At 43.8% G+C, this 23,350-nt stretch overlaps 1 protein-coding gene across 12 annotated transcripts in view; it reads right to left on the bottom strand.

Moving 5' to 3' along the window:
* Positions 1-23,350, bottom strand: part of PMS2 (PMS1 homolog 2, mismatch repair system component) — a 36,144-nt gene that overhangs the window by 7,288 nt on the left and 5,506 nt on the right. For 4 of the 12 annotated variants that reach the window (XR_010158335.1, XM_001141671.8, XM_009452617.4 and 1 more), the window contains 9 exons: positions 23,170-23,272; positions 21,934-22,117; positions 18,568-18,735; positions 16,787-16,884; positions 15,003-15,102; positions 11,424-11,508; positions 9,249-9,404; positions 6,209-7,070; positions 2,299-2,466 (listed from right to left, as the gene is read on the bottom strand). Coding sequence is in view for 11 of the 12 variants with exons in the window: in XM_001141671.8 (XP_001141671.3) it covers positions 2,299-2,466; positions 6,209-7,070; positions 9,249-9,404; positions 11,424-11,508; positions 15,003-15,102; positions 16,787-16,884; positions 18,568-18,735; positions 21,934-22,117; positions 23,170-23,272 (1,924 nt within the window). In the remaining variant the exon portion in view is untranslated. Of the gene's footprint in view, positions 1-2,298; positions 2,467-6,208; positions 7,071-9,248; positions 9,405-11,423; positions 11,509-13,529; positions 13,746-13,974; positions 14,069-14,515; positions 14,858-15,002; positions 15,103-16,786; positions 16,885-18,567; positions 18,736-21,933; positions 22,118-23,169; positions 23,273-23,350 lie in introns of those variants that run through there. The other 8 variants (XM_009452616.5, XM_054655512.2, XM_016958654.3 and 5 more) reach the window with 5 other exon arrangements.

Here is a 23,350-nt window from a genome sequence, read left to right as displayed (position 1 = left end):
AGGAGTTCAAGACCAGCCTGACAAACATGGCAAAACTCCCTATCTATTAAAAATCCAAAAATTAGCCAGGTGTGGTGGCAGGCGCCTGTAATCCCAGCTACTCGGGAGGCTGAGGCAGGAGAATCACTTGAACCCGAGAGGCAGAGGTTGCAGTGAGCCGAGATCACATCACTGCACTCCAGTATGGGCGAAAGAGTGAAACTCTGTCTCAAAAACACAAAAACAAAAAACCTCTATTAAGAGGAACAGGGAAGGGATATAAAGTAGCTTACTAAATGTCTATTATTACCATTGCCTCCTACTGAGAATAAAAACAATTCACGCATTCCACAGGAGAGTACTCAGCAAACTACACAGGAGAGTACTCAGCAAACTACACAGGAGAGTACTCAGCAAACTACACAGGAGAGTACTCAGCAAACTACACAGGAGAGTACTCAGTAAACTACACAGGTTCAGTGGTACATTTCTCCATGTGGGATCTACTTGTTGGGATCTGAGTTTACTTCACTACGTGGTTTAATTTCCCACACGAAAATCCATGACCTCTTCTTATAACTTTGCTGAAGACAAGACTTTGGTTTTACATGATACTATCACACCTGACCTTTGTGAAGTAGTCAGGGTAAAACATTCCAGTTTGGCCGAGGAGAGAGAAATACCAAATTCTGCAGTGACTATCTTAAAATAATTTTTAAATTTTATTTTATTTTATTTATTAATTTATTTGTGAGACAGAGTCTCACTGTCTCACTCTGTCACCCAGGCTGGAGAGCTGTGCAGTGGCACGATCATGGCAGCCTCAATCTCCTGGGCTCAAACGATCCTCCCACCTCAGCCTCCCGAATAGCTGGGACCACAGGCACACACCATCAAGTCTGACTAATTTTTTACATTTGTTGTAGAGACAAGGTTTCACCATGATGCCCAGGCTGGTCTCAAACTCCTAAGCTCGAGGGATCTGCCTACCTCAGCCTCCCAAAGCTCTGGGATTACAGGCGTGTGCCCCTGCGTCCAACCTGCAGTGACTATCTGACTTCTGATTACTCTACTGTCAATCAACACTGGCGCACAGGCTGTCTGTCTTTCTGAACACACACATTCCATACACTATGCATACTAATACTCCATACTATCAATTGCCCTCATCAGAAGGATCTTCTGGCTAACCAGTGATCAACATTTTTAATAGCGAAAAACGTCTGATACTTAGAGAACATGTTAACCACGTGAACTGGGGCAGGTTACTCAACCTCTCTGCATGTGCCTCAGTTTCATCGCTTGTGGAATGGTGATGGTGACAGTAACAACCTCACAGGTTCTTGAGGATTAAAGGAACTAATACACATACATTATTTCAACAGTGCCTGGCAGATTCTAGGCATTGAATAAATGGTAACTATCACTATTATTATGTAAAAAGTATAAAAATCTGCTATATGAATACTTATGGAAAAATACATATATACATATAGACACACATATAAACTATTAGGTCTCTTTTTTTTTTTGAGATAGAATCTCGCTCTGTCACCCAGGCTGAAGTGCAGTGGTGCGATCTCGGCTCACTGCAACCTCTGTCTCCCAGGTTCAAGCGATTCTCCTACCTCAGTCTCCTGAGTAGCTGGAATTACAGGCGTGCACTGCCATGCCTGGCTAATTTTTTGTATTTTTATTTTTTATCATTATTATTTTTTGAGACGGAGTTTCACTCTTGTTGCCCAGGCTGGAGTGCGATGGCACGAACTCGGCTCGCTGCAAACTCCGCCTCCCGGGTTCAAGCAATTCTCCTGCCTCAGCCTCCCACGTAGCTGGGACTACAGGCGCCCGCCACCACGCCTGGCTAATTTTGTATTTTTAGTAGAGACAGGTCTCACCATGTTCATCAGGCTGGTCTCGAACTCTCGACCTGAAGTGATCTGCCCACCTCGGCCTCCCAAAGTGCCGGGATTACAGGCGTGAGCCACCATGCCGGGCCTTTTTGTATTTTTAGTAGAGGCGGGGTTTCACCACGTTGGCCAGGCTGGTCTCCAACTCCTGACCTCAGGTGATCCGCCTGCCTCGGCCTCCCAAAGTGCTGGGATTACAGGTGTGAGGCACCGCGCCTGGCCAACCAGATCTTTTTTATTTTTTACACCCCTCCTTCCTAGATCTCTTCTTTTTTAAAGTAGATACGAGGTCTTGCTGTGTTGCCCAGGCTGGTCTCAAACTCCTGGCCTCTTGTGATCCTCCTGCCTCGGCCTCTATTAGATCTTCAATTTGAGGGGGAATCTGGGAATGAACACTAAACACACTCACGCTATGAGCCTCTGCCCCTGGAGCACGGTGTGCTGCTGCAGCATCTCGAAGTTATACTTCTCGTCCGTGGCATGCTGGTCCACTATGAAGATATCCTCATTCAGTTTGGTTATTATAAATCCCAGGTTAAACTGACCAATGATTTCCATTTCTGCAAACATCGTTTTACTGCAGGTAGAAAATGTTAATTATCAGACATTTTACAAGATTATTTTTCTGATTATGTTATAGAACACTGTAATAAAAAAAAGTCAAACAATACAAAAACAAAATGAAGTCCCTAGCCATCCCGCTTTCTTTCTTTTTTTTTGAAACAGAGTCTGGTTCTGTCACCCAGGCTACAGTGCAATGGCACAATCTTGGCTCACTGCAACCTCCACCTCCCGGGTTCGAGTGATTCTTCTGCCTCAGCCTCCTGAGTAGCTGGGATTACAGGTGCACCACCATGCCCAGCTAATTTTTGTATTTTTAGTAGAGACAGAGTTCCACCATGTTGGTCAGGCTGGTCTCGAACTCCTGACCTTATGATCTGCCCGCCTTGGCCTCCCAAAGTGCTGGGATTACAGGCGTGAGCCACTGCGCTCGGCTTAACCATCCCACTTTCTAAAGATAACATTAATTATTCATTCATCCAACTCTCCGGAGAAGACATCAGTTGCTACTATTAACGATTTAAATGGAATATATCCTTCTGGACCCTTGTCTCTATATATAATTTTTTTTTTAATTTTAAAAAACAAAAATGGAATCTTAATTCTCCATTCTGTCATCACTTAATGCATCTGAAACACATTTTCAGACCTGTACACATAGATCTACTTCATTATTTTTTCTTTTTTTTTTCTTTTAAGACGGAGTCTCACTCTCTGTTGCCCAGGCTGGACCTTGGCTCACTGCAACCTGCACCTCCCAGGTTCGAGTGCTTCTCCTGCCTCAGCCTCCCGAGTAGCTGGGACTACAGGCATGCACCGCCAAGCCCGGCTAATTTTTTTATTTTTAGTAGAGACAAGGTTTCACCATGTTGGCTAGGCTGGTCTTGAACTCCCGACCTCAAGTGATCCACCTGCCTCGGCCTCCCAAAGTGCTGGGATTACAGGCGTGAGCCACCGCACCCGGCCTACTTCATTCTTTTTAATGGCCACATAGGAATTCATTGCATGGATGTACCATAACTTGTCTGACAAATCCCCTGCTAAAGGACATTTCGGTTGTTTCCAATTTCAATAGTGCACTCAAAGCTGCAACAAATACTTCTGTGCATAAACCTACTCATCTGTGGGTGCATTTCCGTGAGACAGACGCTACAGGTAGAACTACATATGTACTTCTTGATGGGAAATCTGTGAAAAGTCACACTCCCACCAATGGTGTGTAAGAGCACCTTTCTGCCAATGCTGGATATCAATCCTTCTCATCTTTGCCAGGCCCACCACTGGGTCCTTTGCTGGGTGGCTTCAACATCTAATGTCATTAAATACTAACTTAGTCAATCTGGACAAAAGACAGACACCACCGCTAACCTTCACACGAGAAATTGACACTGTCATTCTCAGTCCCACACAATTAAATCCGGTGAAAATGGATTTTCCGCAGTATCAGTGCGGTGACGACAAGAAATGGCTCTGTTAAAGCAGCCATGGACGTTTTCTGGTTCTCACCTGGTGGCCTGAGCTGAGGATGAAAGCAGCTGTAATGTAATCCCAGCACTTTGGGAAGACAAGGTGGGCAGATCATTTGAGGTTGGGAGTTCAAGACCAGCCTGGCCAACATGGTGAAACCCCATCTCTACTAAAAATAAAAAAATTAGCCAGGCATGGTGGTGGACACCTGTACTCCCAGCTACTTGGGAAACGAAGGCAGAAGAATCGTTTGAACCCGGGAGGCAGAGCTTGCAGTGAGCTGAGATCGTGCCAGTGCACTCCAGCCTGGGTGAAAGAGTGAGACTCCTGTCTCAAAAAAAAAACAAAGAAGCTGATATTGTTGTTTCTTTCTATAAGTGCTCCAGGAAGACCCGGTCCCATGCCACCATGCTCGTCACCATCACAATCAACCACAGGGGACAGTTTGGTGAACTGTGAGACCTCCACATGGCATGGATTACTGAGCCCACATTTCCTATGGTGAGGGGCTCCACACAGAGCTCAAATCCAAGTCATAACCAAACCAGTCCCCAAATCCTATCTTTGAGGGTCTGTTTCCTGGTACCAATTCCATATCAGGCAGAGTGCAATCAATCAAGAGACAAAAACCACACCAGTGATTTTAACAGGGATTTTTTTTTTTTAAGACAGGGTCTTGCTCTGTCACCCAGGCTGGAGTGCAATGGCATGATCATAGCTCACTGCAGCCTCAACCTCCTGGGCTCAAGTGAGCCTCCTGCCTCAGCCTCCTGAGTACCTGGGACTACAGGCGTACAGCAATGTACTTAGCTAATTTATTTTTAGAGATGGGGCCTCATTATATTGCCCAGGCTGGTCTCAAACTCCTAGCCTCAAGTGATTCTCCTGCCTCAGCCTCCCAAAGTGCTGGAATTACAAGGTGTGCACCACCATGCTAGGCCTGAGGAGGAAAAATGTATAAGGCATTACACAAACTAGTAAAAGGTGGTTAACTACTACACTAAGAAATACAGGAATGGAAAATGCTACTACCCTAGGGAAGAGGGAGAGTCCTCAGAAAAGGAACTCTTTTTTTCTTTTTTCTTTTTCTTTTTTTTTTTTTTTTGAGATGGAGTTCGCTCTTGTTGCCCAGGCTGGAGTGCAATGGTGCAATCTCAGCTCACCACAACCTCCACCTCCCAGGTTCAAGCGATTCTCCTGCCTCAGCCTCCCAAGTAGCTGGGATTACAGGCATGCACCACCATATCCCACTAATTTTGCATTTTTAGTAGAGAAAAGGTTTCTCCATGTTGGTCAGCCTGGTCTCGAACTCCCAACCTCAGGTGATCCACCCACCTCAGCCTCCCAAAGTGCTGGGATTACAGGCATGAGCCACCATGCCCAGCAGAAAAGGAACTCTTGTAAGAGGCTCCTACCCACTCAGGCTGAGTTTCAGACCTCCTTGGAGCAGGAGTGGCCGCAGCCTGCTGGATGGAGAGAAGCTGCCAGAGTGAGTGATGACGCAGGAACTCCTGCCCCACAGGAGGGAAGGAAAAGAACATCCCAGAAGCATCGCAGATGCCAGCACAAATACCACCTCCCTGGCACCGATCCCAGGCTCTCCCGGCAATTGTCTGAATATGCCCTGGTTCCCAGTACATAGATAATCTGCTCAAAAGCTGGTGCTGGCCTAAAAGACCCAAGTCTTCCATGTGTTCGGAGTCTGTGTCCTGCCACAGAGAACAGGATCTGGCCAGGCGCAGATGCCGGAATTACAACTGCGCACTACCGTGCCCGGCCAATTTTATTGTAGAGACGAGGTCTCCCTATGTTGTCCAGGCTGGTCTTGAACTCCTGGGCTCAAGTAATCCTCCCTCCTTGGCTTGGCCTCCCAAACTACTGGGATTACAGGTGTGAGCCACCACATCCAGCCTCAAAATACTCTTAAGAAAAAACTTTACCTGGCCGGGTGTGGTGGCTCACACCTGTAATCCCAGCACTTTGGGAGGCCAAGGTGGCTGGATCACCTGAAGTCAGGAGTTCGAGACCAGCCCAGCCAACATGGTGAAACCCTGTTTCCACCAAAAATATAAAAATTAGCCAGGAATGGTGGCGTGCACCTGTAATCCCAGCTACTCAGGAGGCTGAGGCAGGAGAAACGCTTGAACCCGGGAGGTGGAGGCTGCAGTGAGCCAAGATCATGCCACTGCATTCCAGCCTGCACAACAGAGCGAGACTCTGTCTCAAAAAAATAAAAAATAAAAATAAAAATTTTAGATAAAAAGTGAAAAAGTAAAAAATTAAAACTTTACCTTATCTCTTTTCTTAGTTCGTCTTCGGCTGCTTGATTTTCTCCAGGACAAATCTTTGCCCTAAACTTCCTGTAATTCTGTTCCCCTTCACTTTGCTGTGCTTCATGATGTAACTGCTTTATTCGTTTAGCTAAAGAACTCATAGAAAAGTCCAGGGGCACAACTTTCTTATTAATTTTCACAGCTACATCAACCTGAGAGGCTGACACGTCCTGAGTATTTACTAACTTTTGACAAATGTCAGAACTGGAAAGAATTTCTTCTTTTTTAAAACGCTTTGTGTTTGGGGTTGCGAGATTAGTTGGCTGAGGCAAAACTCGAAATTTACACCCGGTATCTTCCTGGTTTGAATGGCAGTCCACATCTGAAAAACAGTCGTCAGTTTCAGGCGCTTTCTCCTGGGAGTCCACACGTTCCTGCGAGCCCCTGTCCCCTGGGGTGCTGGCCACACACTCGCTGCTGCAGTGACTGCCCGTGTCTGGGATGCTGAACCCCTCAGAATCCACGGAAGTGCTGCCGTGCCCCGAGTCCTTCTCCACCTCCGCTCTGTCCGTAGGGTCACTGGGTCCCTGACTGGAACTCGCTGCCTCTTTCTGAGGTCTCAGGACGCCTCTGTCAGAGATGGCATCTGAAGTGCTAGAAGACAGCATACCCCTTTTCTGTCCTAGAGGGCTCCTTCTTGGTTCTGGAGTCTTTGGGCTGTGAGGCTTGTTCTCTGTTGTGTGACGAAGAGAAAAGGCCTCTCGCAGTCTGGAAATGGACACGTCCTTTTTTTCTTCTCCAGTCCTTAATGAAGGGGATTGATCCTGCTTTTCTACCATGGGCTTTTCCAAATCCGCTGCATGCATTTTTATTAAGTTACCTAAGCAAACGTGGACGGAGAAGAGGGTCAGGGACTATCCTGAAATGGTGAGAGGATGTGCTTATGTGAACAGATACTTCACAAAAGAGGAGATCCACATGCTAATTACACAGATGAACACGGTTCAATGTTCAAAATAAAACTATAATATGGGCCAGGTGTGGTGGCTCACGCCTGTTATCCCAGCACTTTAGGAGGCCAAGGCAGGGGGATCGCATGAGGCTAGGAGTTCAGGACCGGTCTGGACAACATGGCAAAACCCTGTTTCTACTAAAAATACAAAAATTAGCCGGGTGTGGTGGCACATCTGTCATCCCAGCTACTTGGGAGGCTGAGGCACGAGAATCCCTTTAGCCCGGGAGGCAGAGGTTGCAGTGAGCCAAGATGCCACCACTGCTCTCCAGCCTGGGTGACAGAGCAACACTCTGTCTCAAAAAAAAAAAAAAAAAACCACAACACAATGCAATATGGCCATATACTCACCAGAATGGGTAAAATTAAAAAAACAACAAATGCTCACAAAGATCAGGATCAAGAGGAATGCTTGAATACCTCTGGTAGGAATGAAACTGGTACAGCTGCTTTGAAAAGTTCTCTGGGAATACCTCCTAAATCTGAATGTATGCACACCTGCAACCCAGCATAGCTACTCCTATCAGAAGTGCCTATCGGCCGGCACAGTGGCTCACACCTGTAATCCTAGCCCTTTGAGGTCAGGAGTTCAAGACCAGCCTGACCAACATGGTGAAACCTCATCTCTACTAAAAATACAAAAAAAAAAAATTAGCAGGGCATAGTGGAATGCACTTATAATCCCAGCTACTAGGGAGAATGAGAATGAGGCAGGAGAATCACTTGAACCTGGAAGGCAGGGTTGCAGCGAGCCAAGATCACTCCACTGCACTCCAGCCTGGGCGACAGAGTGAGACTCCCTCTCAAAAAAAAGAAAGAAGAAGAAGTGTCTATCTCTATGCTCGTCAAAAGACGTGGATGAGGATGTTCATGACGGCATTCTTCATTATAGCTCCAAATTGGAAACAATTCAAATATTCACAAATGATGATATCTGACTATAATGGAACACTGTATAGCGAACGAATAAATGAATTTTGCCACATGACTTGGGTGAATCTCACAAACAAAATAATGAGAGAAAGAAACAAATCACAGAAAAGGACAGACTGAATAACTTCAAATTAAAAACAGATTAAACTATACCGTTTGGGGGTTTTTTTGTTTGTTTGTCTGTTTTTTTGAGACGGAGTCTCGCTTTGTCACCCAGGCTGGAGTGCAGTGGCACAATCTTGGCTCACTGCAAGCCCCTCCTCCCGGGTTCACGCCATTCTCCTGAGTCAGCCTCCTGAGTAGCTGGGACTACAGGTGCCCGCCACCACGCCCGGCTAATTTTTTGTATTTTTAGTAGAGACAGAGTTTCACCGTGTTAGATAGTCTCGATCTCCTGACCTCGTAAGCCGCCCGCCTTGGCCTCCCAAAGTACTGGGATTACAGGCATGAGCCACTGCGCCTGGCCTAAATTCTACTGTTAGAAGTCAGGAAATCCCAGCATTTTCAGAGGCCAAGGCTAGAGGACTGCTTGAGCTCAAGAGTTTGAGACCAGCCTGGGCAACATGGAGAAACCACATCTCTAATGACAATACAAACATTAGCCAGGTGTGGTGGTGGGCGCCTGTAATCCCAGCTACTCAGGAGGCTGAGGCAGGAGAATCTCTTGAACGTGGGAGGCTTCAAGGTTGCAGTGAGCCGAGATCGCATCATTGCACTCCAGCCTGGGTGACAAGAGCGAAACTCCATCTCAAAAAAACAGACATGACAAGGGAGTTAAAAATGCAGTCACTGCAGACTTCTAATCATATATCTTATATGACTTCATCCGTTTACAATTTACAACAAACTAGAGGTACTTGGAGGCAGCTACGTGGGAGGCTGAGGCAGGAAGATGGCCTGAGCCCAGGAGTGTGATGCTGCAGTGAGCTACAGTGGCACCACTGCAGTCCAGCCTGGGTGACAGAGCAGGTCCCTGTCTCAAAAAAGAATTAAAAATGATAAAATAATATAAGAGACTTTGTTTTCATGTCAAAAAAAACTTTACTTGGAAAAAATAAGGAAACACATTAGCTAAAAGCTTTAGAAGCTGTTTGTACACAGTATTTTTCTTACCTTCAACATCCAGCAGTGGCTGCTGACTGACATTTAGCTTGTTGACATCACTATCAAACATTCCTATCAAAGAGGTCTTTAAAACTGCCAACAAAAGCTTTTCCTCTTGTAGCAAAATTTGCCTTTTATCTGGAGTAACATTGATATCAACACATTCTAAAGCAAAAAAGAAAACATATTTATTATGTTTAAATTCACTTTTATTTTATTTATTAATTATTATTTTCAGACAGCGTCTCACTCTGTCGCCTAGGCTGGAGTGCAGTGGCGCGATCTCAGCTCACTGCAACCTCCGCCTCCTGGGTTCAAGTGATTCTCCCTGCCTCAGCCTCCGAAGTAGCTAGGATTACAGGCAAGTGCCACCACACCGGCTAATTTTTGTATTTTTAGTAGAGATGGGGTTTCACCGTGTTGGCCAGGCTGGTCTCGAACTCACAACCTCAAGTGATCCACCCGCCTTGGCCTCCCAAAGTTCTGGGATTACAGGCGTGAGCCACCGCACCCAGCCAAATTCACTTTTAACAATAGAAATTTCCCCATCTATTATTTCATTCACTTGTATTTATCACAAGTGCTATTAAAAACATTACAGTGTCCAGGTTAAGATTCATAAGTTATGAAATCAGCTTTTTCAAATAAATGAGCAAAAGACAATTTTTGAATAGACAAAATATGGAAGGGCTTGATTAGGTAAATTGTTAAAGGAAAAGCAAATAAACACATAAAAATAATTTTAAATATGCAAACTAAAATAAGATATTTTAATCCCCTACTGAATTTAGCTTAACAATTATAATACCTAGTACATTATAGGTAGGTGTGTAAATTGGTACATCTAGAACACAATACAGAAAAAGCCTTAAAATGATCATATTCACTGACCCAGTAATTCTACTCCCGGCAATTTATATTCAGAATAATTAAAGATGTAGGCTGAGTGCAGTGGCTCACACCCTGTAATCCCAGCACTTTGGGAGGCTGAGACGAACAGATAAGTTAAGGTCAGGAGTTCAAGACCAGCCTGGCCAACATGGCGAAACCCCGTCTCTACTAAAAACACAAAAAATTAGTCAGGCATGGTGGCAGGTGCCTGTAATCCCTGCTACTCAGGAGGCTGAGGCGGGAGAATTGCTTGAACTCAGGAATCGGAGGTTACAGTGAGCTGAGATTACACCACTGCACTCCAGCTTGGGAGACAGAGCAAGACTCTGTCTCAAAAAATATATAATAATAAAGATGCAGATAATGATTTAATTATAAGGAAAGTATTTATAATTTCCAAAAACTAAAAACAACTTAAATTTTGAAAAATTTAAAAATTAAAATACCAAACTATAACCATGCATTGGAATATAATTCACCTATTAAAACCACATTTCTGATCAATTTCTAATAACATGGAAAAGAAAACATTCACATCTAAGGATAAAGAGCAGTATACAAAATTATTTTCTCATCCCAAAGAATATGGGAGTAGGGGAGAGAGAGAGAAAGAGAGAGAGGACAGAAGATATTTTTTAAGGTATGTACATATGTGTTTCTAAGTATCTAGAAAAAATACTCAATTACAATAAACCAAAATTTTAACAATCAGAAAAAAAAATCTGTATGAAATGAATTATTTATGAAATTAGGAAGAACATTTCGTCTACTTTCTCCCTTGGTTGACATTAAAAAAAATTACATTTTCCTAACAATATAATTAACATAGTCTCAAGTAGAAAGCGGGAACTCTGTTTAAAAAAAAACAAAATTATAGGGCCAGGCACGGTGGCTCATGCCTGTAATCCCAGCACTTTGGGAGGCCAAGACGGGCAGATCACGAGGTCAGGAGATCGAGACCATCCTGGCTAACACGGTGAAACCCTGTCTCTACTAAAAATACAAAAAATTAGCCAGGTGTGGTGGCACGCACCTGTAGTCCCAGCTACTTGGGAGGCTGAGTCAGGAGAATCGCTTGAACCCGGGAGGCAGAGGTTGCAGTGAGCCGAGATCACGCCACCACATTCCAGCCTGGGCGACAGAGCAAGACCCCGTCTCAAAAAAACAAAAAAAACAAAAAACTTACATGACCATAAATTGTTATCTCATTCCAGTCATAGCAGAGCTGTAGAATTTCATTTTATTCTTTGAGGCATTAGTCACTAGTTGTACTGAAATGCCAATGGAACTTACCTGAATCAACAGAAATGTTAAGAACAACAAATGGATACTGGTGTCGATTATACATGTGGTAGACCTCATTCACAAGTCTGCAGACCTGCACAAAATACAAGGAGTAGAAAAGAATAAATGACAAATGTTCCCAGCCCCCTGCATTCTAACAACATACTATTCTAACCAACCAGCATGTTCTTAGAAGGGGATACTTTTTTGTTTTTTTTTTTTTCTGAGTCAAGGTCTCGCCTTGTCACAGCCTGGAGTGCAGTGGAGCAATCATGGCTCACTGCAGCCTCAACCTCCCAGGCTCAAGTGATCCTCCTGTGTCAGCCTGACATGTAACTTGGATTACAGGCAGGATTTTTTTTCTTTTTCTTTTTCAACGGAGTCTCGCTCTTGTTACCCAGACTGGAGTGTAATGGCACGATCTTGGCTCACTGCAACCTCTGCCTCCGGGGCTCAAGTGATTATCCTGACTCAGCCTCCAGAGTAGCTGGGATTACAGGCACACGCCACCATGACCAGATAATTTTTGTGTTTTTATTAGAGATGGGGTTTCACCACGTTGGCCAGGCTGGTCTCGAACTCCTGACCTCAGTTGATCCGCCCGCCTCAACCTCCCAAAGTGCTGGGATTATAGGCGTGAGCCACTACACCTGGCCTAAGGATACATTTTTTTAACAGCTTTACTGAGATATGACTAACATGGAATAAACTACACATATTTAAAGTGTGCAATTTCTTAAGTTTTGACATATACACACACCTGTGAAACTATCCCCACAATCAAGATAATGAATATATCCATCACCAAAAGTTTCCTCACAATCTCAAAGTGATATTTCTCTAATCATAGATTCCTAAAACTGAATATTTTTCCAACTTAAAGTTGCTCTATGAGAAATTCTAGTGAAATGCAAGTGCAGCTTAAATGTTCGTAAAACACATTCAATGTACATAGAAAAGTATCTATGACATTAAAATGTCATTAGAAATAAACCAAAATATCACATTATTAATAGCTATAATTAATAATTATTAATCCATCACACTATAGGTTAAAAAATTTAGAAGTGCAACCACATCTGGCAGATTACAAGCAAACTCTAAAGCATCATTGAAAAACAGGGGCTGGGAGCGGTGGCTCACGCCTGTAATCCCAGCACTTTGGGAGGTCAAGGCAGGTGGATTGCCTGAGCTCAGGAGTTCTCGACCAGCCCGGGCAACACAGTGAAACCCCATCTCTACTCAAATACAAAAAATTAGCCGGGCATGGCAGCATGTGCCTGTAATCCCAGCTACTTGGGAGGCTGAGGCAGGAGAATTGCTTGAACCTGGGAGGGGGAGCTTGCAGTGAGCCAAGATCACGTCACTGCACTCTAGCCTGGGCGACAGAGCTAGACTCCGTCTCAAAAAAAAAAGAAAAAAGAAAAAAGAAAGAAAGAAAAAAAACCAGAAAATATTACTGAGGTACAATGTTGTGTTGCTAAGATACAAACTCAAAAAACCCACGTCATCATATCAAGATGATCAGTTTAAATCTGAGGCAGAAGTAATCTGAGCCCTTATTTTCCTAGGAAAATAGAAAGAAGAGAAAATATAGAAATCTATAGAAAATATAGAAACCATGGGCCGGGCGCGGTGGCTCATGCCTGTAATCCCAGCACTTTGGGAGACAGAGGCGGGTGGATCACGAGGTCAGGAGTTCGAGACCAGCCTGGCCAATGTGGTGAAACCCCGTATCTACTAAAAATACAAAAATTAGCCGGGTGTGGTGATGCATGCCTGTAGTCCTAGCTACTAGAGAGGCTGGGGCAGGAGAATGGTGTGAACCTGGGAGGCAGTGCTTGCAGTGAGCAGAGATCATGCCACTGCACTCCAGCCTGGGGGTGACAGAGCGAGACTCTGTCTCAAAAAAAAAAAAAAAAAAAAAAAAGGAAATATAGAAACCATGTAATCAGTCTATACTGAAAGGTGACACAGAATGTTATAAAATGTTTAGTTTCTTCAAATAGTTTTAGTTTTTACAATAATAAATATACTGGTAATATGTGTTTATATATTTATGTATCTATACACACAACACATATAACGTATATATACAGATACAAACACACTCACGTATATGCAATTTAAAAAACTATACAGAGGCTAGGCGCGGTGGTTCACGCCTGTAATCCCAGCACTTCGGGAGGCCAAGGCAGGCAGGCAGATCACGAGGTCAGGATTTCAAGACCATCCTGGCCACATGGTGAAATTCCGTCTCTACTAAAGACACAAAAACTTAGCCGGGCGTGGTGGCGCACGCCTGTAATCCCAGCTACTTGGGAGGCTGAGGCGGGAGAATCGCTTGAACTCGGGAGGTGGAGGTTGCAGTGAGCCAAAATCGCACCACTGCACTCCAGACTGGCCAACAGGGCGAGACTCCGTCTCAAAAAAAAACCCAAAAAACAACAACAAAAAAAACTGTACACAGATAGATGCGCTCCTTAACTTATGATAGGGTTATGTCCTGATAAACCCATAAGTTAAAAATATTGTATCTGCCGGGCGCAGTGGCTCACACCTGTAATTCCAGCACTTTGGGAGGCCGAGGTGGGCGGATCACGAGGTCAGGAGATCGAAACCATCCTGGCTAACACGGTGAAACCCCGTCTCTACTAAAAATACAAAAAAAAATTAACCAGGCGTGGTGGCAGGCACCTGTAGTCCCAGCTACTTGGGAGGCTGAGGCAGGAGAATGGCGTGAACCTGGGAGGCGGAGCTTGCAGTGAGCCGAGACCGCGCCACTGCACTCCAGCCTGGGTGATAAACAAGACTCCGTCTCAGGAAAAAAAATATTGTATGTCAAAAATGCCTTTGTGATAACCTAACCTACGGAATGTCCCATCTCGGCCTTGCCTCAGAATACTTACATAGTCTACAGGCAAAATAACCTATTTTATAATAAAATGTTGAATATGTTCTGTAATTTATTGAATACTATACCGAAAAACAATGGTTCAATAGGTACTTGAAGTATGGTATCTACTGCAAAAAATAACTTCTGCAACAAGGTAAAGTAGTAGAAAAAAACATATATATATTTTTTTGAAACACAGTCTCACTCTGTCACCCAGGCTGGAGTGCAGTGGCATAATCTCGGCTCACTGCAAGCTCCGTCTCCCAGGTTCAAGCGATCCTCCTGCCTCAGCCTCCCATGTAGCTGGGATTACAGGCGTGGGCCACCATGCCTGGTTATTTTTTGTATTTTAGTAGAGACGGGGTTTTGTCATGTTGGCCAGGCTGGTCTCGAACTGTTGGCCAGGCTGGTCTCGAACTCCTGGCCTCAGGCAATCCACCCGCCTCGGCCTCCCAAAGTGCTGGGATTACAGGCATGAGCCACTGCGCCCGGACAGAAAAGTCTTCAGTTGAAACATCTGAAGCTGGGGGCCATCTGCGGAAGACTTCTGTAAATGCACAAAATAAGATAATGTTAAAGCCATGTTTCTCAAAGTCCCGAGTTCCATGTAAACTGCCTATTAACAGAAAAAAAGTTATCGATTAAAAGTCAAAGGCATAAAGAACAAACTAACACAAAAAAATTTTAAATACCTTTGCTGGGTCACAAGGCCGCCGGTTGACAAAGAAAAACTGTCTGTCTGTTGAACTCCTTCCAACTCCACGTGCGCATTGTGAAATGAAACCTGAGATGCTATTCAACATTAATATGGTAAGGGCAGGATTCCAGAGTGAAAGGGATTAGAAATACGATCACATGGCACATTCTTAAAGTGAAATGAAAACAAAACACCAGGTGACATGCTGATAAGGATCACTATTGCAGTTCACGGGTATCTGTGCTCCAAATCTTGATGAGTCATCAAAGAACCAGACCTTCTGGAATATTCTAAAGCTCCTACAGTCAACCAATGCACCACAGGTGATGCAGTGCATCCAAAACTGATGTGTTGCAGCTCTCCTTACCCTTCCTGATAAATCCTCAGCCTCTGTAAGTGGGTCTCGCTTCAAATGCATTCTCAGAACCTCCGTGCTGCCACCCCTGGTTTGTCAATGAAGTCTAACCACTTGTGCTCAGAATTTTGCCCACATTCCCTCCCCTTTCAAAATCTCCCGGGTAGGACGCTTATATCTCATGTCTTGGTAAAGCGCTTGCTTCACATGAGACCCACCCCAGGGATACCGGCATTTCCAGAAGAACACCCCCTTCACATAAAGACATAAAGCTCCATGTTTACCATTTCAGGCATAAACCAAAAGCAAGTGGAGGAAGAGTAAGAAATATAGATCTCAAGGCAACAAAAAAACAAACAAAAAGAAATACAGATCTTAGGCTGGGTGTGGTGGCTCATGCCTGTAATCCCAGAGCCTTGGGAGGCCAAGGTGGGTGGATCACCTGAGGTCAGGAGTTCAAGACCAGCCTGGGCAACATGGTGAAACCCCGTCTCCACTAAAAATACAAAAAATCAGCCTGGCATGGTGGTGAACACCTGTAGTCCCAGCTTCTCGGAAGGCTGAGGCAGGAGTATCGCTTGAACCTGGGAGGCGGAGGTTGCAGTGAGCCAAGATCACGGCACTGCACTGCAGCCTAGGCAACAAAGCAAGACTCCATCTCAAAAGTAAAAAAAATATAAATATATATATATATATATATATATATACACATATACACAGATAGATAGATATCTTTACAGGACCAATCCTATTTATGGAAGTGTCTATTTTCTTATACGAAAAGTAATGACACTGAACTGCCTTCATCAGATGCCAGGAAAGTCAAAATCATTTAAAATGATAAAATAATTTACAAGTTAGTCTAACTAAACAGAGCCTTAAAGAAGACCTGCTCAACAGAAAACCACCTGAAATATACCACTTACTCAAAACATGGTTTGAATTAAGCAACTGACTCCTTTGTATAAATCATCTTTCTTAGCAACAGCATTGCTCACAGTTTTATAAAGGACATAAAAAACTATTATCCCTAGCCAGCCGTGGTGGCTCATGCCTGTAATCCCAGCACTTTGGGACACCAAGGTGGGCGGATCATCTGAGGTCAGGAGTTCGAGACCAGCCTGGCCAACATGGTGAAACCCCATCTCTACTAAAAATACAAAATTAGCCGGGTGTGGTGGCACGTGCCTGTAATCCCAGCTACTCAGGAGGCTGAGGCAGGAGAATTGCTTGAACTCAGGAGGTAGAGGTTGCAGTGAGCCAAGATAGCGCCATTGCACTCCAGCCTGGGCAACAAAGCAAGACTCCGTCTCAAGAAAAAAAAAAAAAGACACGAAACTATTAGCCTTAGAATCACTGTCTTTAAAAAGAAGCTCTCAGGATAAAATGTTCAATTGTAGTTCTCTTGCCAGCAATCTACTTACTAAAAAAGATTATGCAGAGCATCCGAACAGCTCAAACCGTACTCTTCACACACGGAGTCACTAGGGGGCAGCTGAACAAAAGGAATCAGGCTTTGCAACTGAAAAAAAAAAAAAAAAATTCACAGTTACTTCCTAATAAAGACAGAGTGGACTTAATCTGTTTTCTTTCTTAGTCAAGCTATTGACATTACAAGCGCAAAAAAATTAAAAGAATCTTTTGTTTTGTTTTGTTTTTTGAGACAGGGTCTCCCTCTATTGCCCAGGCTGGAGTACAATGGCTCAATCATACCTCACTGCAATGTCAAACTCGTGGGTTCAAGCAATCCTCCTGCGTCAGCCTGTCGAGTGAGTAGCTGGGACTACAGGTGCACACCACCACACCTGGCTAATTTTTTAATTTTTTTGTAGAGATGGGATCTTGCCGTGTTATCCAAGCTGGTCTTAAATTCCTGGGCTCAAGCGATTCTCCCACCTCAAAATTGTTGGCCGGGTGGTTCAAACACATAATCCCAACAGTTTCCTCTCCCAGAGTGCTGGGATTACATGTGTGAGCCGTGGGAACAACAATTTTGATTTTATGATATAAGAAAGATGAAACAAGTACCTACTTATTCACAACCCACACATTGCCCACAATAACTTATATTTTTTTCAGAGAGTGAGTGAAAAGACGCAGTATACGAGTGTCTCTGGAAGAATAAAATGAAACACATTCAGCTCTCAAACATCAATTTTTGTGATAGGTACTTTGGTTTTTTTTTTTGTTTTTTTTTTCTGGGATGGTGTCTTGCTCTCTCGCCCAGGCTGCAGTGCAGTGGTGCAATCTCAGCTCACTGCAACCTCCATCTCCCGGGTTCCAGCGACTCTCCTCCCTCAGCCTCCCGAGTAGCTGGGATTACAGGTGCCTGCCACCATGAACAGATAATTTTTGTATTTTTAGTAGAGATGGGGTTTCACCATATTGATCAGGCTGGTCTCAAACTCCTGACCTCGTGATCCGCCCACCTCAGCCTCCCAAAGTGCTGGGATTACAGACGTGAGCCACTGTGCCGGGCCTTGTGATAGGCACTTTAAAAATCAATTCTTAATCTGGGCGCAGTGGCTCACGTCTGTAATCCCAGCACTTTGGGAGGCCGAGGCAGGCGGATCACTAGAGGTCAGGAGTTCGAGGCCAGTCTGGCCAACAAGATGAAACCCCATCTCTATTAAAAATACAAAAAATTAGCTGGGCCTGGTGGCACGTGCCTGTAATCCCAGCTACTCAGGAGGCTAAGGTAGGAGAATTGCTTCAATGCGGGAGGCAGAGGTTGCAGTGAGCCAAGATGGCGCCACTGCACTCCAACCTGGGCAACAGAGCAAGACGCCAGCTCAAAAAAAAAAAAACCGGCCGGGCTTGGTGGCTCACACCTGTAATCCCAGCACTTTGGGAGGCCGAGGCGGGTGGATCACGAGGTCAGGAATTCGAGACCAGCCTGGCCAACACGGTGAAACCCCGTCTCTACTAAAGATACAAAAAATTAGCCTGGCGTGGTGGCGCATGCTTGTAATCCCACTACTCGGGAGGCTGAGGCAGGAGAATTGCTTGAATCTGGGAGGCGGAGGTTGCAGTGAGCCAAGACAGCACCACTGCACTCCAGCCTGGGCAGAAGTGCGAGACTCCCTCTCAAAAAAAAAAAAAATCAATTCTTAGATTTTATTCTCCATTCTACTGGAAGGGACAACGGAAACCCGCTATAATCACTAGAGCAATAAGAGGCGCTGAAGTAACCGGCCATCACTACCTGCTTCTGCCCAAACACAGAGCCAATATTTTCCTTTATGCTGGGGCTTCCACCTGTGCATACCACAGGCTGTCGTTTTCCTTGTCCAAGCTGATTGGTGCAACTTACACGGATGCCTGCTGAAATGATACAGTATGCATGTAAGACCTGGACCATTTTGGCATACTCCTGTTTAAAAAACACAAACACAATATTCTACATTACTTTAATATTATAGGAATTACACAGCTCAAGTTACAACATCCAACGCAAGGTTCTCACATCATCGCACAAATCAAGGGAAGCACTGTTGACAGAATGATCTGTAAAGAGGTGTCTTCCTATATTCTACAGAAAGGAACGCAGAGCTTTTGGCTCCTGGTCACAGTCCTCTCACTTCCCAATGTGCCATGCATCCTGGTAAAACAACTAAAAAGTACAGCCTGTAATCCCAGCTACTCAGGAGGCTGAGGGCAGGAGGATCACTTGAGACCAGGAGTTCAAGACCAGCCTGGGCAACACAGCAAGACCCTGTCTCTACAAAAAATTAAAAAAAAAAAATTAGCCGGGCGTCGTGGCATGTGCCTGTAGTCACAGCTACTGAGGAGGCTGAGGTGGGAGGATCGCTTGAGCCTAGGAGTTCAAGGCTGCAGTGAGCCATGATTGCACCACTGCACTCCAGCCTCGGTGACAGAGTGAGGCCCTATCTCTAAAAATGAAAATTAAAAAACTGAAACGTACATTGTGTTTGATTTTATAATCTCTCCTTTTGAAATGTATCTTCGTATAATAGAAACACTGGCACAAGCATTTTGGTAAGCAAAGAGATATACAAAAATGTTCACTGAAACAATCTCTATGAACAAACAGAAACAACCTAAGCAATCATCATCGAGGAGTTGATTAATTATGGTATAGCCATAGCGCAGCAGAATGACAACAAATAAGGCAGTGTGCACTGACTAAAAAAGACAATCACAATATGCTAAGTAAAAAGTCAGTTATAGGGCCAGGCATGATGGTTCACACCTGTAATCCCAGCACTTTGGGAGGCTGAGGCGGGCGGATCACTTGAGCCCACGAGTTCGAGACCTGCCTGGGCAACACAGAAGGACCCATCTCTACAAAAAAAACAAAAATTAGCCGGGCATGGTAGCACGGGCATGGTAGCATGGGCCTGGAGTCCCAGCTACTTGGGAGGCTGAAGTGGGAAGATCCATTGAGCCTGGGAGATCATGGCTGCGGTAAGCTGAGATTGTGCCACTACATCCCAGCCTGGGTGAGAGAGCAAGACCCTGCCTCAATTAAAAAAAAAAAAAAAAAAAAAAAAAACAACTTTCACCCACATACAATTCTGTATTACTTGCATGTTGTACATTCTATATTACTTGCTTTCATTATATTAACTTATGAATTTATCTTGAAAATTATTCCAACAGTTATAAACACATGAAATTAAAAGCAGCCTGAAAAGATATACAAACTGTAAATAACAGTTATCTCTGAAAAATAGAAGTTCTACATTCCTGTATTCTGCTAAGGCACTAATGTTTTTACCATAAGATACAAAAAAAGAGTAAGTTTTCTCTACTTTAGAAAATTTAAATTTTTGAAAAAATCTAATAAAGTTAAAATTAGTAGCCGAGTGCAGTGGCTCATGCCTGTAATCCCAGCACTTTGGGAGGCTGAGGCAGGTGGATCACTTGAGGTCAGGGGTGCAAGACCAGCCTAGCCAACATGGTGAAACTCCATCTCTACTAAAAATACAAAAATTAGCTGGGCGTGGTGGCGCACACCTATAATCCCAGCTACTCGAGAGGCCGAGGCAGGAGAATCACTTGAACCCAGGAGGTGGAGGTTGCAGTGAGCCGAGATCGCACCACTGCACTCCAGCCTGGGCGACAGAGTGAGAAGACTCCATCTAAAAAAAAAAAAAGTTAAAATTAGCACCAAATGCTTCACAAGTAAAAAAAGTTTTTAGCTGCATATGTTTAAGTAACTTTTTAGATTATGAAAAACACACATACAAAATGGAAAGGCACAAAGAAGACAGCAAAAACTGCATGAGATCTCACATCCAAGGATAACTGCTGAGAACATGAGAGTGCCGAGTCTTCCAGCCTTTATACTATACACATTTAGGCTTGTTGTTTTGTTTTCATAAAACTGTAATCATATAATACAGACAGTTCTATAATCTGCTTTTTAAACACAACGATTATATAACATTTAGCTATTTTCATTTGCATTCAAATTCATAAGGGTTCTAATAGCTCATTTCTCAGAAAACCAAGAGAAATATTCTTTTTTTTTTTTTTTTTTGAGATGGGGTCTGGCTCTGTGCCCAGGCTGGAGTGCAATAGCTCGATCTCGACTCACCGCAACCTCTGCCTCCCGGGTTCCAGCGGTTCTCCTGCCTCAGCCTCCCAAGGAGCTGGGACTACAGGCACATGCCACCATGCCCAGCTAATTTTTGTATTTTTAGTAGAGATGGGGTTTCACCAGTTTGGCCAGGATGGCTTCGATCTCTTGACCTCATGATCCGCCCGCCTCAGCCTCCCAAAGTGCTGGGATTACAGGTGTGAGCCACTGTGCCTGGCCGAGAAATATTCTTATTAAAATATAAGTACATAAGGCCAGGCATGGTGGCTCAGGCCTGTAATCCCAGCACTTTGAGAGGCCAAGGTGGGCAGATCACCTGAGGTCAGGAATTCGAGACCAGCCTGGCCAGCCTGGACAACATGGTGAAACCCCATCTCTACTAAAACTAGAAAAATTAGCCAGCTGTGGTGGTGCACACCTGTAATCGCAGCTACTCAGAAGGCTGAGGCAGGAGAATCGCTTGAACTCAGGAGGTGGAGGTTGCAGTGAACCGAGATCGCGCCACCGCACTCCAGCCAGGGCGCCAAAGTGAAACTCCATCTCAAAAAAAGATAAAAATAAAAAATAAAAAATATATATATATATGTATATATATTTTTCCAGACAGGATCTTACTCTGTCTCCCAGTCTTAAGTGCAGTGGCGCAATCATAGCTCACTGCAGCCTCAAGTTCCTGGGCTCAAGTGATCCTCCCACTTCAGCCTCCCAAGTAGCTGGAAATACAGGTACATGTCACCATGCCCAGTAAATTTTTTTTAAAAATTTTTCATAGAGACAGGGTCTCACTGTGTTGCCCAGTCCTAATAAACACTATGTGATGAAAAGAAAAAAGTAAATCATCCTAAAGTTAAGTCTTTAATGTTGAATCTTTAATGAGAAATGCAAATAAAGCATTTCTCAATAATTTATGGGAAGAGAATCAACTGAAGAATAAACATCTTTAGTAAATCTTTTGCTCATGCGCATTAACCAATACTCTTGAAAACCAGGATTAATTTACTGTACCTTCTTAATATTCCTTTGAAATTCCTTATGGCGCACAGGTAGTGTGGAAAATAACTGCTGCACGCTGACTGTGGTCCCTCTGGGGCGGGGGTAGGGGGTTTTCTGGATAATTTTCCCATTGTGATCAAACATCAGTCGAGTTCCAACCTTCGCCGATGCGTGGCAGGTAGAAATGGTGACATCGCTGTGAGAGAATACCAGGCATGGTGTGTTCAGTGAGAGACCCATGATGTTGGGCACTGACTACTCTTTTCTTCACTTGCTTTTCTCTCAAAATTTTCTTAAAAAGCTGACGATCCCTCTGAGATAATCAAGATCTAAATGGCTGAGGAGTCATCATAAAATCTAAGGTTTGGCATCTAAAAGACAGTGAGACAGAGAGCACTAAACATGCTTTGCTTTGATAAAAGCTTTGATTTCGTTTTTCAGGTTGAACCGCAAAACCATAAATGATCTTAAGATTTATTTATTCACAAACACAGATTTGTTTTGTTATTACTCTTCGAACAAATTTTTTTTAAAGAATCTAACAAATATTATAATTAAAATGTATATGTAGGGCAGAGCGTGGTGGCTCATTCCTGTTATCCCAGCACTTTGGGAGGCCAAGGCAGGCAGATCACTTGAGGCCAGGAGTTTGAGACCAGCCTGGGCAACATGGTGAAATCCCATCTCTACTTAAAATACAAAAATTAGCCAGGAGTGATGATGCATGCCTATAATACCAGCTCCTCAGGAGGCTCAGGCACGAGAATCACTTCAACCTGGAAGGCAGAGATTGCAGTGAGCCGAGACTGTGCCACTGCACTCCAGCCTGGGTGACAAAGAGAGACTCTGTCTAAAAAAAAAAAAAAAGATATATATATATATAATTATTTATAAAAATTTCATATCTGTGCTATAATTAAATAGTGCTTTGGTGAAATGTTTCCCTAAAAATTGATAATGAAAACCAACGGTAACTATCATTTATTATCTACATGTTAGGTTAAAATTGAGAATTACTGTTCTAACAAGGGTAACCATTTTTTTAACAATACTATTTGCTTCATTTCATTCATTTATTGCTCACATTTCAGAAGTACTATGACTTAGATTGGCAGCGAGACAAAACAGAAATTCAGAAGCTAGAAGTTGAGATGTTGAGATAGAAAACTGAAAATAATAACGATTCCAATTAATTTTCAGAGAGGTTTCTCTAAGGGGTCAAGTGAATGGATAAAAATATTGTATCACCTCAGTGCACAAAGTGAGCTCAGAGCTTCCCCCCGAAAGCCAAAAGTTTCAACCTGAGTTAGGTCGGCAAACTCTTGAATCTTAGATGTGTGATGTTTCAGAGCTGAAAGAGAGTGTAAAGTAAGGACTAAGATATCTCAAGTGCTATAACAACAAAATATACATGATATCTAGTAACTGG

Source organism: Pan troglodytes, chromosome 6 (genome assembly GCF_028858775.2).
Source record: "Pan troglodytes isolate AG18354 chromosome 6, NHGRI_mPanTro3-v2.0_pri, whole genome shotgun sequence".
NCBI lineage: Eukaryota > Metazoa > Chordata > Mammalia > Primates > Hominidae > Pan > Pan troglodytes.
Note: the sequence above shows the minus strand (reverse complement) of the source record. Positions and strands in the feature narration are given on the sequence as shown.